The following is a 15,956-nucleotide window of genomic DNA, read 5'->3' as shown; positions in this document are numbered from 1 at the left end:
AGAAGGGGCAGGACTGCGCCTGCGAGAAGGCGAGGGGCGAGGGGACGCCTCCTTCCTTCTAGCAGGTACAGCTATCTGCCTCTCAGGTGAACACGCCTGTGCGTGGAAACCAACGTCCTCGTCGGTAGAAAGCCTTCCTCTCTTCTGAGGAGGAAAGGCGTCATAAGCGTCCTCTGACGAAAGAGGAGACAAAGGACGTGAAGCGTCCTCAAAGTGAAAGGTCCTTTTCAACGGACGCGAGTCTCTCCGAGCGCTCCACCCCTTGCGCGGGGAGGACGCTTCGGAGGACGAAAAGCAATCTTTCAGGACAAGCGCGCTCGTGCGCGCTCCTTGGCAGCCTGGGATTTAGCAACAAGGCCTGCCGAAGGGACGCCAGATCGGTGGGGAGCCCCCGTAACCCTCTTGCGGCTTTCGACCATACCCACTCCCTGAGTCCTGGGAGTCCGATAGAGGTCTAGGCCTAGAGGCATTATGGGGGCCGATCTGACGCCCCCTCCACAACACTAGGGCACTAGCACAAACTTTCACAGGGCCGGTTTCTAGGGCCAAAACTTTAGATTCGAGAGCACGAATAGACTCCAGAATCAGAGAAAGGGTGTTACCTTCTCCAGACACAGCACTGGGGCCCGAAGGCAACAAAACAGGATTAGGTTGAGCAAAATCTACTGGTGTTAGAGGAGGAGAAATGTTACTATCCTTACCTTTAGTAGAACTGCCCTTGGAGGAAGACCTCCTGACTCTATCGCGCTCCAATTTACGTCGATAGGTCTCATACATCTTCCATTTATATCATCATCCAAATCCTTACATTCATTGCACCGATCATCAACCAAGCAAACATGCCCCCTGCAATCCATACAAACTGTGTGAGGATCAACTGAAGGTTTAAGAAGCCTCACCTTACATTCACTCCTCACACACACTCTGAAACTTCCAGTACTTGATCCCGACATCATGTACACAGAAAAGCCAATCCAAAATCAAAAACCAATCCACTATTACGCGTGCCAATCCAACAATCCAGAAGTCGATACCAAAAGTCAATCCAGATAATATTAAGCGAGATATCAAAAAATCCTAGACGGAGGTACTGTAAACAGTTGTTTGCAGCACCGGCGACAGAAAAATATGAATAGAAATGGGAATGGTTTCCTTGATATCCGCCTTCCCAGCGGCGGGAATGGGTACTACCACCTGGCCGCCCCACTACGTGTGCCGCGAGTTTTGAAATTCTGTCGGACGTCAGAAATACAGCTATATATATATATCTGACAGGTAAGTTTCATGAACAAAACAATTTTTTTGGATATGTAAAGCTATTGGACTGGCGTATTTGACTCTTGATGATTCCGTCACCACGTCTGTGCAGGCTAGAGCACATGAAGTTGGGTATTGGTCCCTCTCTGGCTTTCAAGAAGAATTTGGCCCTACATAGAGTTTTGAGTGCTGGTACTTGGTTACACCAGTAAACATTCACCTCTCTCTATCTTGAGGATGTTGCCCACAGATCTATGGACACTTTTTCCTTAGGTCCTATGGTGGCTGCCCGACAGATCGTGTAACTCATCGTTACCCTTAACTGGGCACCTTTGTGTCTTACCTACAATGATTGTGTGGAAGAGAGAATGAGTGAGTTGGCTGGTCTCTCTTTTTCTTGTTCCTCTCCTCCTTTCTACGGGTGGGTTAAGAAATAGACACGTCATTGGCTGGACTGGTCTGATATAGGTGAGTAAGGTAGTCATACTGATAGTTTGGTTGCTTTGTGTTCAAATAGTCAGACCCTCTATTCAGTAGCATATACAGTGGACCCCCATATTCGCGTTCTCCGGATTCGCGGACTCACACATTCGCGGACTCTCACATTCGCAGACTCTCACATTCGCATATTTCTCTCGGGAACGTTTCCCCACATTATTCGCTGTATTTTTCTATGAGAAATATCCACAAATTCCTGGTTTTTTGGAGCAATTTCATCATAAAATGCACTTTTTGTGATAAAACTATTAAAAAAACCAAGTATAAAAATTTTTAGGTTTTTTTTTCTTGAGTTTTAACTAACAAAATAGGCTGTTTTTAGCATTTTTATAGGGGTTCCAAACATTCGCGGGTTCTAACTATTCACGGGGGTGTCTGGTACGCATCCCCCGCGAATATGGGGGGACCATTGTACTCCGCTCTCTAGCAAGGGGGAGTGAGGAGTAATTGGCTTGTTATTGAACTGTCAGTCTCTCTCTTTAGTTCCCTACTGCAATGAATCTTCTCATATATTATTGTACGGAACCCAGTGGCTGAGTTGTTGGATATCAGTTTATCTAGCTTCTCAAGGGCATTGGTCTACCTCCTGTAGATATTTCTTTTGGAGTTGGACAGGTGGGTAGGCCCCCAGCCAGTTTAGGATTATAAGTCTATCCTATCGTTAAGACCGAAGATTTGTTCGCGTATGAACAAATGACAAATTTTCTAAGACAATTTGTATTTTTCATAGCTACAAACCTGAGGTCTTAACGTTGTACTGCCCACCTCTAGCCACCCCTCTTGTCTTGCTAAAGACATCCTGGGTTGGGAAAGACTAAACGCTGTGGCATGGGTTTGTGGTCCTTGACCACTTTTCACCCAATATAAGCATGCGTTGCCACATCTTACAAGTTTCCTTGCTTTCATCTGTGATTTAACCGGATCCTACTAGAAATTATCCTATCGTTAAGACCTCAGGTTTGTAACTATGAAAAATAAAAAGTCTTAGAAATTTTGTCATGTTAGCCTAATTCTGTTTAGAATCTCATTATGTATCTTGTAAGAATATTGTTGACAAAACTTGAACAGTACTTTTCTTATAGTAATTAATTACATAAGTACTGTATTGGTATTCAGGTAACTTAAGATATTCTTGGATAGTTTTTTTTTTTAATTTCTTGTTAGGAAGAATACATATACTCTTGTAAAATTGCATTTTAATGAAAGTACATGTACTGTAATAATTTTGAAGAAATGTAGTTTTTAGTTTGTAAAGAAGGCAGTCACTATTTTACTTTATCTTGGAGAAGAATTTATTTGTATTTTACCTTTTGAGTAATGTTGCAATTTATTTTTCAGACTTGCTACACTGCACCAATGAACCAAATGTCTCCATCCCACAGTTGGCAAATCTATTAATAGAGCGTGCGCAGATGCAGTCATGGGTTATAGTCTTCAAAGCACTTATCACAGTTCATCATTTAATGTGCTATGGGAATGAGGTAATGCTTTATATTTTTTGGACAGTATATAGTATGTACTTGTAGTTATAGTTTTACATATTTACTATATAGGTTTGCATTAAGCCATGTATTTCAGCTAAAAGTAGGTAGGCCTTAGGCTCTTTTTTTGTGGTCATGTAGTTTTTATTGTGATAGTTTTAAAGTTAATTTTATCTCAAGATATTAAATTTTTATCTGTGAAAACATACAGACATTTCACCTTGCAAAATTATAACTTAGTGAACCCTTTGGGTCTGTGGTGGCATAGGTTTGTTGAGTCATGAAACTATTCCTACGTGTTTATTGCTCTTAATACTTGTGTCAGAGTAAACAAAATAAGCTATAGTATTTGCTTTCTTTCCTAGTTCATAATTTTTAATGGTAGTTTATATTTTGCATGTGTATATGCATTAGTATTTTAGTTTTTTTTTATCTCATTTTGTAAATTAACCTTTTCATTGAGACTGAATACTAGCACACTAAAAGAGAAAATGGCAGTATCAAAGGACACATTATTCATACCCCTGACATAAGTATAAGTTTTTTTTTTCCACCTTATCAGTATCTGTAGTGAGTGGCCCATTTTCTGTGTGCTGTCGTTGTGTATCATTATTGTTATTATTTTTTTCTATTACAGTCATCCAATTCGACTGGGTGGTTTTTATAGTGTGGGGTTCTGGGTTGCATCCTGCCTCCTTAGGAGTCCATCACTTTTTTCACTGTGTGGGTGCTGTTTCTATTTTAACTTGGAATGAAAATAGTTGTATTACATATTGTAACTCCAGAAGTGTTCTTCAGTTTATGTAATCTTTTAACCCTGTGCACCCACTGATTTTAGAGATGTTGGAATTACTTTTTAGAAAAAGAAGAGGCAAAGGAAAATTTTTGCTGGGTGCCTTCCCATGTTGGGGTGGTTGGGAATGAGCAAGCTGATTAACTAGCTAAGTCAGCAGTCATCTTCCCAGAGGCCAGAACCCAGAAAAAGTTTACTTGTTACTGTATTAGGATGTATATCCTCTAGTAGATTAGAAAATTAAATCCTTTTGGCAGTCCCTTTGGGAAGATGTTTTAACAGATAAAAAAAAATGCACAGTATATTATGTCATAAGTGTCTCCTTGGTCATATCCTTATATGCCAAGGAGTCAAGAAATTATGTTGTACAGGCTCAGTATTGGACATCCAAGACTTACTTATTGGTTCTTGATGTCCAGCTAAAAAATTTTTCATACTAGGATGCCTTTATTGCGCCCCTGACTGTGAGATAATTGCTGGTTGAATGTCCCAGTCTTGGGATTCTAAGTCATCAGTTCCTCTCTTGAAGGCATGAGAGATGGACATTCCTCTTTGCAAAGATTCTTTGGGGTGGACTGTAATTTAGAGCAGCTATATATCTTTGTTAGGGAGGTGGGTTTCCTCGATAAGATTTAGATCGTATGCATTATGTGTATATGTACATGTTTGTATTATATGATTTTATAATTTTAGATTTGTTCATACGCGAACAAACCTTCGGTCTTAACAACAGTATAATCTCTAACGCCTAGCTGGATCCAGTTAAATCGCAGATGAAAGCAAGGAATCTTGTGAGATCTGGTGTCACGTGCATATATCGGGAAAAATGGTCAAGGACCACGCACCCACACCACAGCGTTCAGTCTTTTTCTCAGCCGCCTGGGCGAGAGTTGTGGTTGACCTCTCTCGGCCTTTACCTGGTTCATTGCCCTTTTTCGCTTGTGTTTCTATGTGTGTTGAGTGCTTTTATTATGGCTGCTTCTGCTCCTTCTCGGCCTCGACAATGTGTGTGCCCGGGTACTCCAGGTTTCCCGTGTTCTCGTTTTTTGGCTTCTTCAGCGAGAAGTGTTGTTCTAATGTTGTACAATAACAAATCCCTGCAAGGAATGCCGTGCATGGCCTAGAGGCCAGTGGAAGTTATTTTACATTAAGAGGGAGCATCGTAGGCTTCCTACTCTTCCTTCATGGGAGGGTTTTTCTTCTCCTCTTCCTGATGCTCCATCTCCTGCTGCTGTCACACCCCATACTAGTGTTGTGCCTTTGTCTCCTTCCTTTTCTTCCATCGATTCATCATTGGAAGTATTGGGAGGCCCTCAGGCTGATTTATGTAATGTTGCCCTTTCTTCTTCAGGAGTTAATTTGATTCCTGAGAGGGGGGAGGCTTTTTCATAATTGTCTTTTATTTCAGAGTTGGAGGCGTCTTAAATGACAGGGCTTTGGGGGATGCTTGGGCTATGGGCTCCACCGTCCTTTGAGGGTTTGCTGATGCACTTCATGGATGCTCGCTACCCCCCTCCTCATGCTGTCCAAGCCCTCCCCCCTCCTTCTGGCCTCGTCTTCATGGATAGCTGAGGTCAGCCATTTTGTATTGCTCCACCAGTGGTGATTGCCGCTTCTTCGAGTCAGCGGGAAGCCATGGCGTCAGCCCCGCTATGACGTCATGGGGTCAGTCATTTTGTATCCCTCGGCCAGTGGCGTCTGCTTCCTGTTTGGATTGAGGGGAAGGAGTGACGTTATCACCACTTATGACGTCACTTCCATCGATGACATCAATCCTAGTCGTCTCCAATGCGCTGCCTCACTTGTCTGTGTTGTTATTGTTTGCTGCCGTGACGTCATCTCTGCCATCCAGTTCGCTGCATCCCCCTTCCATGTCGTCGGACCCTTCTCTTGCTGGTCCGTCCAAGGCTTTATGCCAGGCGGTTCTTAAGAGATTGGACTCTGTTTTAGAAGATATGTTGGCTGCCATGAAAACTGGGAGGACTGAAGGCAAGCGTGTTGCATTGCCCCTGCCTCCTGCGAAGAGATTGTGTAAAGAGCCAGTGTTGTCTTCCTCTCCTTCCCCATCTCCGCTGTGTCGGTATAGCAAGCGTTGGAAGGCTAAGGACTTTGCCCTCTCTTCATCTGTGAGTGAGGAGCAGCACGCCCGTGTTTCTGAGTGTGTTGGTGCTGCTTTGTCCTTTACATCGAGTCGCGAGCGTGTTGCAACCTCCCACGTTCGTGCATGTTACAGGTGCTCCCACTTCTCCTTCTCTAGGGCCTATTCGTCGCTGTAAGGATCTCGAGGTGCCTGTCAAGAGGTCGGAGGTTGTGAGCGCCGAGTTGGTGTAGCAGGAGTGTTTGCCTGCTCCTCTCCCTGGTACTTCCAGGAGTTCGACTCTGAGGGATTCTCATTCTATCTCGAGTATTCAGGATTCCTCACCGACACACTTTCGTACGTCTGCCAGGCTTGTACCCGTTCACCGCCATGTTAGAGAGACATCTGTTGGGAGAGTGCGTAGTGATATCCCTAGTGTTGTGGTTGGTTTGTCGCAGGAGTTGGCGCTTGGATCCATCCCAGACAGGTTAGTTGCTTATTTGGGCTATTTGGCCGCTGGTTCTTCCGTTAATTTAAACAGGAAGGCGCTTTAGATAAGCCTGTTCACCCTTCTCGTCATTCTCCATTGCCGGAGTAAGAGGAGGGAGACGCAAGAGTTTTTGTCTTCCTTTACAGAAGTTGTCGATCTCATTCGTGGATTCAGCAACTTGGAGAGTAGAACTCATGCTTGGTCGTCTTACACTCCTCCATGCTTGGAAGCCTTCCTGGGAGCTACGCAGGATCCCAAGTCATCGTTTCAACTTCCCTTGTCGGCGTATGTCCAGTCAGTCTTGCATAATGTTAACACCTCTTTCAGATCAGTTCGCTTCGCTGTACGGGCTCTGCCAAGCTGCTACCCCTGCCTCTCACGAGGCATAGGAAGTACTATGCTACGAACTCTGCTTTTTTGATGTCGCATCATCTTAACCCAGATGTCATTCGTCTGAAGCCGGGATTGACTTTGGAACAGGTGAGGTCGGTGGCTCCATCCTTGTCTCCACAGGATGCCTCAGCGTTGGAATCTATGGCAACCTCCATGTTACAGACGGTTTCTTGGTTGGACTTTTGGTCTATGATCATTGCCAAGATAGCTTCTGACAGGTCCCCAGAGGGGTTGGTGAGTGTTTCTTCTCTTGCCAGTTTGTTGCAGTCCGGAGGCAAGGTATTTTCTTATATGACTCGCCTCGGTGATTAGAAGAGATGCGGCTTTATCCAGGATGGAAAGATCAGTTGACCCCGAGTCCTTGTTGGCATTGAGGAATGGAGATCTGTGGAGTCATTATTTTTGTTCCCTCGGACTGAGCTGGAAGATGCGATTGACCGGCGCTGGGCTGACACCAAGGACAGATTAATGCAAAAGGCTGTATCTAAGTCGGAAGTCTCGTAGTCACAAAGATCGTTGCCTGGTAGGCCGTCGAGGAGTTCGGTCTCGGCAGGGCCTCCCCGTTCTTCCCAGCCTAGGTCAGAGGACCAATGTCCCTTTCGCTCCCGTTCCTTTAAGCCGAGAAGGGGCCTCAGGGGCAGAGGTAAAGTGGGTCGTTGGTAGGTTTAGGCACCTCTCCCTCTCCTGTGCCACGGGTTGGGGTGTATCCTCCAGATTCTCTGAAGTTCTTGGCTCTCCCGGGAGGAAGTGCAGAAGATGCTGGACAAGGATGCGATAGAGGAAGTGGTGCGTCCGTCTCCGGGGTTTTACAGTCACATCATCTTGGTGCCCAAGGTGTTTGGAGGTTGGAGACCTGTGATCGAGTTAGCCACCTTGAATCACTTCATCAGGAAGACAAGGTTCAAGATGTCGAATGAATAGGGATCTGGACAGTGTTGGCAGCTGTGAGGGAAGGCAACTTCATGCTATCTATAGACTTGAGGGACACATACTTCCAGATCCCTATTCATCTGACATCCAGGGAGTTCCTTCGCTTCTCTCTCGGAGACAAGGTCTTCGAGTTCAAAGTACTGTGCTTCGGGCTGACCACAGACCCTCAAGTGTTCACAAGGGTCTTCTCTCTCGTCTCAAGTTGGGCCCATGCTCAGGGGATCTGTTTGCTGAGATACCTCGACGATTGGTTGGTCTTGGCAAGTTCCAGGGAAAAGTTGCTGCAGGACAGGGATAGTCTGTTTCGGTTTTGTCTGGAACTGGGCATCGTGGTCAACCAGGAAAAGTCAAACCTCGTACTCAGTCAAAGGATTCTATACCTGGGCATGGTCATCGATACAGCGGTAGCAAGAGTTTTCCTGTGAGATCAGAGGTTGGAGAAGTTGCGAGTGGTGGCGTGCGACTTCCTGTCGGAACCACATCAGTCAACTCATCACTGGCAGGTTCTTCTGGAGGTTGTGTCTTTCCTGGAGAAGCTGGTCCCTCATGGGCATCTTCATCTTTGGTCTCTACAATGGAGACTGGGGGAATTCTGGTCTCCGGCAAGGAACTCACCCTTGTTAAAGGTTCCTCTGTCTCTGGAAGTGAGAGAAGACCTTCATTGGTGGTTGGACAACCGAAATCTTTTGAAGGGTGTCCCTCTGTGTTTTCTCCCACCAGACTTCCTTCTGTTTTCAGACTCCTCTCTTGCAGGTTATGGGGCTCATTTAGGCAGCCTCATTGCCTCAGGTGTTTGGAGTTTGGAGGACAAACAGCAGCATATCAACATCTTGGAGTTGAAGGCAGCCTTCTTGCGTCTGAAGGAGTTTTGGGAGAAAGTAGAGGGTCATTTTGTCGTTCTCTTGTCGGACAACACCACAGTGGTCGCCTATGTGAACAGGCAGGGAGGCCTGGTTTCACATCAACTTCACTCCTTGACCGTTGAGGTTCACTAGTGGGTGGTCAGCAATTCGGTAGAGCTCTCAGCCATGTATATCTCAGGCAAACGGAACGTGGTCGCAGACAAACTCACTAGTCAGGATTAGATCCTAGGCACTGAGTGGTCTCTTCATCAGATGGTAGCAGACAAGCTCTTTCAGGTTTGGGGGAGACCCATGCTGGACCTTTTTGCAACTCCGTTCAACAGGAAACTGGAGATATTCTGTTCAGTGGTTCTAGATCCTTTAGCGTTAGCGAAGGACGCGTTCCAACATTCTTGGGACAACCTGGAGGTGTATGCTTTCCCTCCGTTTTGTTTGATCTGTCAAGTCCTGACCAGGCTGATGAATTTGAAGGGTCTCAGGATGACTTTGGTAGCCCCTCTGTGGCCTCAGGCGGAATGGTTTCCAGATCTGCTGTCGTTGTTGTCGGAGGTGCCAAGGGAAATTCCCCCTTGGCAGCATCTCCTGTGTCAGCCGCATGCAGAAAGGTTCCACCAGTCAGTAGAATCCCCATCTCTTCATGGTTGGAGGCTATCAAGTATCTCCTCCGATTGAGGGGCTTTTCTCAGAGAACAGCAGGGCATATGTCCAGCAATCTCAGAAGGTCGACCTCTGCAGTTTACCAAGGCAAATGCACAATCTACTGTAATTGGTGTCATAAATGGGGTTTTTCTTCACTCGCAACCTCTATTCAGCAAAGTGCAAACTTTTTAACTATCCTCAGAGATGAGAAACTTTTGTCTGTTTCTACCATTAGAGTCTACAGCGCGGCCCTGAGTTTAGTGTTACGCCTTAGAGGTATCGACATCTCCTCCTCCTGGGAACTTTCCTTGCTAGTTAAGGGGTTTGAGCAATCGAGTTCTTCTAGGGAGCTCAAGCCTCTGACGTGGGATGTTTCCTTGATTCTGAGAAGCTTCACTAAGGGTCCATATGAGCCTTGCGTCGCCCATCTGACAGGAACTTGACACTCAAGACTGTTTTTCTCTTGGCCTTGGTATCTTCGAAGAGAGTGGGAGAGCTCCACAGTCTGAGCTATAATGTGAAGCACACCAGGGGTTGGGGGTCGGTGTCCTTCGAATTTGTCCCAGAATTCGTGGCCAAGACCCAAAATCCCTCTGTGTATGATGATAGGTTCACTTCCTTTTCCATTCCATCTCTGACTGACTTTGTGGGTGGTGATGCTCAAGAGCTTTTGTTGTGTCCTGTCCGGGCCCTGCCTTGCTATCTTAAAAAGATACGGCACCTTAGGCCAGGCTGCTGCAGACTTTTGTTAGCACAGGACGTACAAAGAAAGAGGTGTCAAAGAATACAATCTTTTTGGATACGTGAGGCCTAGCAGTTAGGCGTATTTGACTCTTGATGATTCTGCCAACATGTCTGTGCAGGTTAGAGTGCATGACGTTAAGGGTATTGGTCCCTCTCTGGCTTTCAAAAAGAACTTGGCTGTACATAGAGTGCTGAGCACTGGTACTTGGTTACTCTAGTCCACGTTCACCTCTTTCTATCTTAAGGATGTTGCCCACAGATCTATGGACACCTTTTCCCTGGGTCCTTTGGTGGCTGCCCAACAGGTTGTGTAACTCATCATTGCCCTTAACAGGGCACTTTTGTATCGTACTTAAGATGATTGTGTGGATGAGAGAATGAGTGAGTTGGTTGGTCTCTTTCTTTCTCTTGTACCTTTCCTTCTTCCTTCAGGCAGGTTAAGGAATAGACACGACATTTGCTGGACTGGTCTGATATAGGTGAGTAAGGTAGTCATACTGATAGTGTGGCTGCTTGGTATACAAATATCCAACCCACTATTCGGTAGCATATGCTCCTCTCCTTGAGAGTGGTAACAAACCCTGGTGTGTAGGTTTGTTATTGGACAGTCAAAGTTTGTCTTTGGTTCCCTATGCAATGATTCTCCCATATATCATTGTACGTCGCTCAGTGTCCGGGCGGTTAGATATCAATTTATCTAGCTTTTCACGGGCCTCAGTCCCTTTCCGGAAGTTATTTCTTCTGGAGCTGGACTGGTGGGTAGACCCCCAGCCGGTTTAGGATGTCTTGTACCTCCCTCCAAGTATTAAGTCTTTCCTATTGTTAAGACCGAAGGTTTGTTTGCGTATGAACAAATGACAAATTTTCTAAGACAATTGATATTTTTCATAGCTACAAACCTGAGGTCTTAACATTGTACTGCCCACCTCTAGCAGCCCCTCTGTCTTGCTAAGACATCCTGAGTTGGGATAGACTGACGCTGTGGCATAGGTGCGTGGTCCTTGACCGCTCTTCACCCGATATATGCACTCGTTGCCAGATCTCACAAGATTCCTTGCTTTCATCTGGAATTTAACCGAATCCAGCTGGGCACTACAAATTATCATATTGTTAAGACCTCAGGTTTGTAACTATGAAAAATACAAATTGTCTTAGAAAATTTGTCATGTTACCCTGTCTATCTCTCTCTCTCATAGTCCTCCTAAATTGCTCCCCCTATTCTCCTTTAAGGTCCCAAATCTTAATTCTAGATCTTTCTCTTCTTAGGTTTCCTAATCTCATTTTCAAATCCACCACAACCAACCTATGTTAACACATGCTTCTCCCAAGATCATTTTGTAGTTCATCACATTGTTTTTGTCGGCTCCTCTAACCAGGATGTAATCTATTTGGCTTTGCACTCCTCCGCTTTCATAAGTTATCAAGTCCTTATCCAACTTCAGAAACCATGTGTTCATACGTGTCAATTCAAAACTCTGAGCCATCTCCAATATACTGCATTTACATAATCCCCATCTTCATTTCTAATTCCAAACCCATGGCCTCCTTGTACCTCCTCATACCCTTCTCTTCTCTTTCCCACCCTGCCATTCATATCAGTTCCTATTATTAGTTTCTCCTCCTCTTTCACTGTTCTAATGGCAACCTCAAATTCTCGTCTAAATAATTATCTCTTATTCTTGGTACCCCTTCTGAGGAGCCTATGCTGATATTTTATTTACTACTTTGTCCTCTGTTATTATTGGAATCTTTAAAAGCCTATCATTTACTCTCTTTACTTCTACCACTTTTTCCTTCCAGCTGTTACTATAATTCCAACTCCATTTCTTCCCTCTCATAACTTGCTGTAATAGAGCTTATACCCAGTTCTTATCTCTCTAGTTCCATTTCCCTTCCACCTAGTCTCCTCCACACACGAATGTATCCTCCTCCTCTTCATCACATCTATTATCTCCTTCAGTCTTCCTGTTAGAGCACTAATGTTCCATGTACCTGCTTTTATCTTCCACTCTTTCACTACCTTCTTTGGTCACAGTTGTAAACCTTGTGGTACCTCTTGCCCATTTATCATTCAAGTAGGGGGATTCTGACACAACGTCGATTAAAACATTAGGCATGGTTAATTGTTTGGCAAAGAGGTTTTTTACAACTGCATGCCCTTGCCTAGTCTTTTACTAAAAAGTAAGACTGCAAGGCAGCAGTTTCCAAAGTAACTGGCAGTGGACTTAAAAACTGCAAGGTAGCAGCTGTCCTTATAGTCTCCTTTTACAACACGCAGGACCTACGGAGGTAGTATTCTTACACCACTACTAAATGTGTTGGAACTAGGTACATTATTTAATTTTTGTCTAACTTGAAAGGAAGCTATATTAACCTTTTCATGGCATGGCACTGATCTCCTCAGTGATCATTCTTTTGCTTGTAGTTATGTAGCACATAATAGATAACACATTTCCCTCATCATTGTTAGGAGCTTATGTCTATATTCTAGTGACAAATGGCAACATTTGATTATCAATTTAAAGGATAATATCAGGACAAGGGGTAGACCTTCAATAACCATCAAAATGCCGTAAAGGTAGGATTCTCTCGATGATGAAGTAGGACAGCCTTTTATTTGGAAATGACAATGGTGGTAGTAGACCTGAACTATCAAATAGTTCTGATAGTGACAGTAGTGAATATGGTGATGTTTGTTTATCATAGTTATGCAAAGACAAAACCTATCTGATAATTTTTTTTACTTAGGTTTAATCAGGGATTATCATGAATCAGAGGAAATGGCATTAGATGTGGTGTTAGTAAACAAAGAGAACAGGATGAAAATTTTGAATGGAAGACCATGGAAGATTTATTTCATATAAAATCAGTCGTCTGAAACTTTTCTTGGAGTTTGTGAATTCACATTTTCTACAGAATGCAAAGTATTTTCTTTTTCTGTGGCTTCTCTAGTTGAAGTGTATGGTCAAGAGCATGTGTTCTAGGTTTGTAGCAGAGTTTCAAACTGAATAACAGACATGAAGTTAGTTTACTCCATGCTTTGAGAGTTATTACACAGAAATTAATCATTAATAAAAGCTACATTATTCAGTATTTGAATAATTACATACATATTTTATCTCCCTACTATAATAAAACATTATAACAAGTCAGTTACGTGTATGATTAACAGGCCACTGATTTTGTCATTAGTAATGATAACTTGTCACAGCAAAAGGGTTAAATTTTTGTGAATAATGAATGGACTTGCAGCTTATATTTCAATTAAGTAAAAAGTGCTTGTGAACATAATATTAACTAGTATGAAAATATCTGTTCTTTTCTTAAAATATTTTCACTCATTCTGAAATTCATCATTAAGTACAGACAGTGATATGTTGAAAAAGTATTGCAGTTGGGTCCTATTTCATTTGCTGCATCTTAACCTTCTTTGTGTTTTAGGGAATTAAAGTGCTGTACAGTATATTTTCAATTCTTGTTGTCACTTTGAGTTTTGGGAAATCTGTCAAGATTAAAGGCATATTTACATTGCATAGTAATATGGAATTGATGCTTAAATATCCTTTTTTTATTTTCCAGAGATTTACACAATATTTAGCATCGAGCAATTGTAATTTCAACCTTGGGGGATTCTTAGATAAAACGGGAGTAGCAGGTAAGTTACATGGACACAGTGAAAGCTAAAATGGAGAATCTTTTGTAAAAAAAAAAATTTTTGACAAGATGTTTTGTGACTTGATAATGTAAATATTCTTCTTGTTTTGAACTGAAAACTTGAACTAATTTGTTGTGAATATGCTGCTACTGCTTTATATTTGTCCAGTTCGTATAGAAGGACATTTTTGTTTCTCAGCTTTAATATAAAGGTTACTAATAGCTGTGTTGTATTATTGTTAGCCAGGAATACTAGTAGGAAAAGTACTCACATATTTTGTACGTATTTGTAAATGAATGGATATTAGGCTAGATTCCAGAATAAAGTAAATATATATTATTTATTATTATATATACTATATATATATATATATATATAATTATATATATATATATATATATATATATAATATAATAATTATATATATATTATATATTATATCTATATATATATAAATATATATATATATATATATATATACATATATCATAACTAAATGTTATGATGACTTTGGCATCACAGGGCTAATGTATTAGTTTCCATGAGGATAAGAAAGCAAAACAGATAGACTTGACTTTATTTCATTACCCTGAATAAAGGAAAGGGAGATCATTAAAAAATACTGCTTGACAAATGATTTAAGTCACTTTACTTATGTAGTATGTAGTGGATAACTTTCAAAGAATGTTCACTTGCTTTTTATCCTAGTACTGATGTGGTAAGGGGGCTGAATGCTATAAAATTATAAGTGATTCATACCTCAGTGTTCTGTGGTGATTCCCAGCTTGTTTTGATTGTTTGCCAGAAAAATGTCTGGGCCTTGCAAGCAAGAATGGATCACTGTAAGGCAGAGCCCCCTTTTGCTTTCTTGTCAAAAATGATAGTTTTGCATCATTTCTTTTTATCTTTGTAGTTGGAGATGGATTTTGGTCATTAAGAGTACGCTTAGTTTCAATGAGTGTGCACCTTATGTTATTCAGTCAGTCAATCAGTATTTTGAAGCAAAATCGAGAAAATGTACTTTTTGCCCCTTTAAGTTGCATTGTGGTTTTCAAAATGTCACTATACTGTAACTGAAAAAGAAATATCTGCTATTAAACTCATCCTTTAACATTCTGGACAAATGACTTGCTTTTCTTTTTCTTGTCAGGTAAAATTTTCACTTCTGTACTGTATATTCATTTCATTGAGATAACTATACCTGAGGAGTTTCATGGTATGCATATTCATATCAATTTTTGTTATGAAAAACTGGTAATTAGGTAGATGTATTTTATTGATAAGCCATCTAATAGATACTAAAAATGAATCATATATGTGCTGTAGCTTTATGTTACCACATTTGTAAGTTGCGGATGTTTAGGTTTGACGAATCTGAGAAATAATTGAGTATATAAACTAAAAGGAATTCAAAGGTGTAGTTCACTTTTTAAGATACTGAAAAATGTCGGTTTCTGCAAGTTAGTTTCTGAAAATGCTGAATGGGCTCACTATGTTTTTGAGACATGGAATACTAATAGTTAAATGTATTAAATCTCCCTTTTGACTAGGTGGGGTTAGTTTTAGGATTATTCCTTAGGAATTTGTTGGGTAACCTCATGTAGAACAATGTGGAATACAAGAAATTGCTACAGACCTATTAATCTTAAGTCATTGCCAGTTACACAAACTTGATAGATCTTGAAAGGAGAACCCTATTGTAAATGCCCAGGCCACACTCCATTGTCTTGCTAGGCATATGTACTTGCATTCCTTTATGCTAACCACCTCCTTGAAGAGAGAGGAATGTGGGAGAACACTAAAAGCATATGGTTAATGGGTTGGAAGCAAAATATTGCTTTTACAGCAGAACTAGTTTTTGTCCTTATCTTCATCTCCTCCAGTGCTGCATTATACAAAGAGCCTCTGTAAAAATGTGCCACGCCTGTATTTGCTGAGCTTTATCTTCCACAAATCTCTACTTTCCTTCAACCTCCTTTCTAGTTCTCATCTGAGCAGTTCTGGGTCCTTCAACTCTTCTGTTGCCCATGCCCATAATTATTCAGGTACCTATTATGTTTTGTTCACCTGGATTTGTGCAAAGGCCATGTCCACATCTCATATGGTGCAATGTAGGCATTACTTCTGGTTCTTTGC

General features: G+C 42.1%; 1 protein-coding gene across 21 annotated transcripts in view; it reads left to right on the top strand.

Annotated features, from left to right (window-relative positions):
* The window catches only part of LOC135201636 (phosphatidylinositol-binding clathrin assembly protein LAP-like), a 485,987-nt gene that overhangs the window by 150,510 nt on the left and 319,521 nt on the right, over window positions 1-15,956 (top strand). For all 21 annotated transcript variants that reach the window (XM_064230718.1, XM_064230715.1, XM_064230716.1 and 18 more), the window contains 2 exons: window positions 3,094-3,236; window positions 13,745-13,820. In XM_064230718.1, the coding sequence (XP_064086788.1) occupies window positions 3,094-3,236; window positions 13,745-13,820 (219 nt within the window). The remainder of the gene's footprint in view (window positions 1-3,093; window positions 3,237-13,744; window positions 13,821-15,956) is intronic.

Source organism: Macrobrachium nipponense, chromosome 28, assembly GCF_015104395.2.
Source record: "Macrobrachium nipponense isolate FS-2020 chromosome 28, ASM1510439v2, whole genome shotgun sequence".
Classification (NCBI taxonomy): Eukaryota; Metazoa; Arthropoda; class Malacostraca; order Decapoda; family Palaemonidae; genus Macrobrachium; species Macrobrachium nipponense.
Note: the sequence above shows the minus strand (reverse complement) of the source record. Positions and strands in the feature narration are given on the sequence as shown.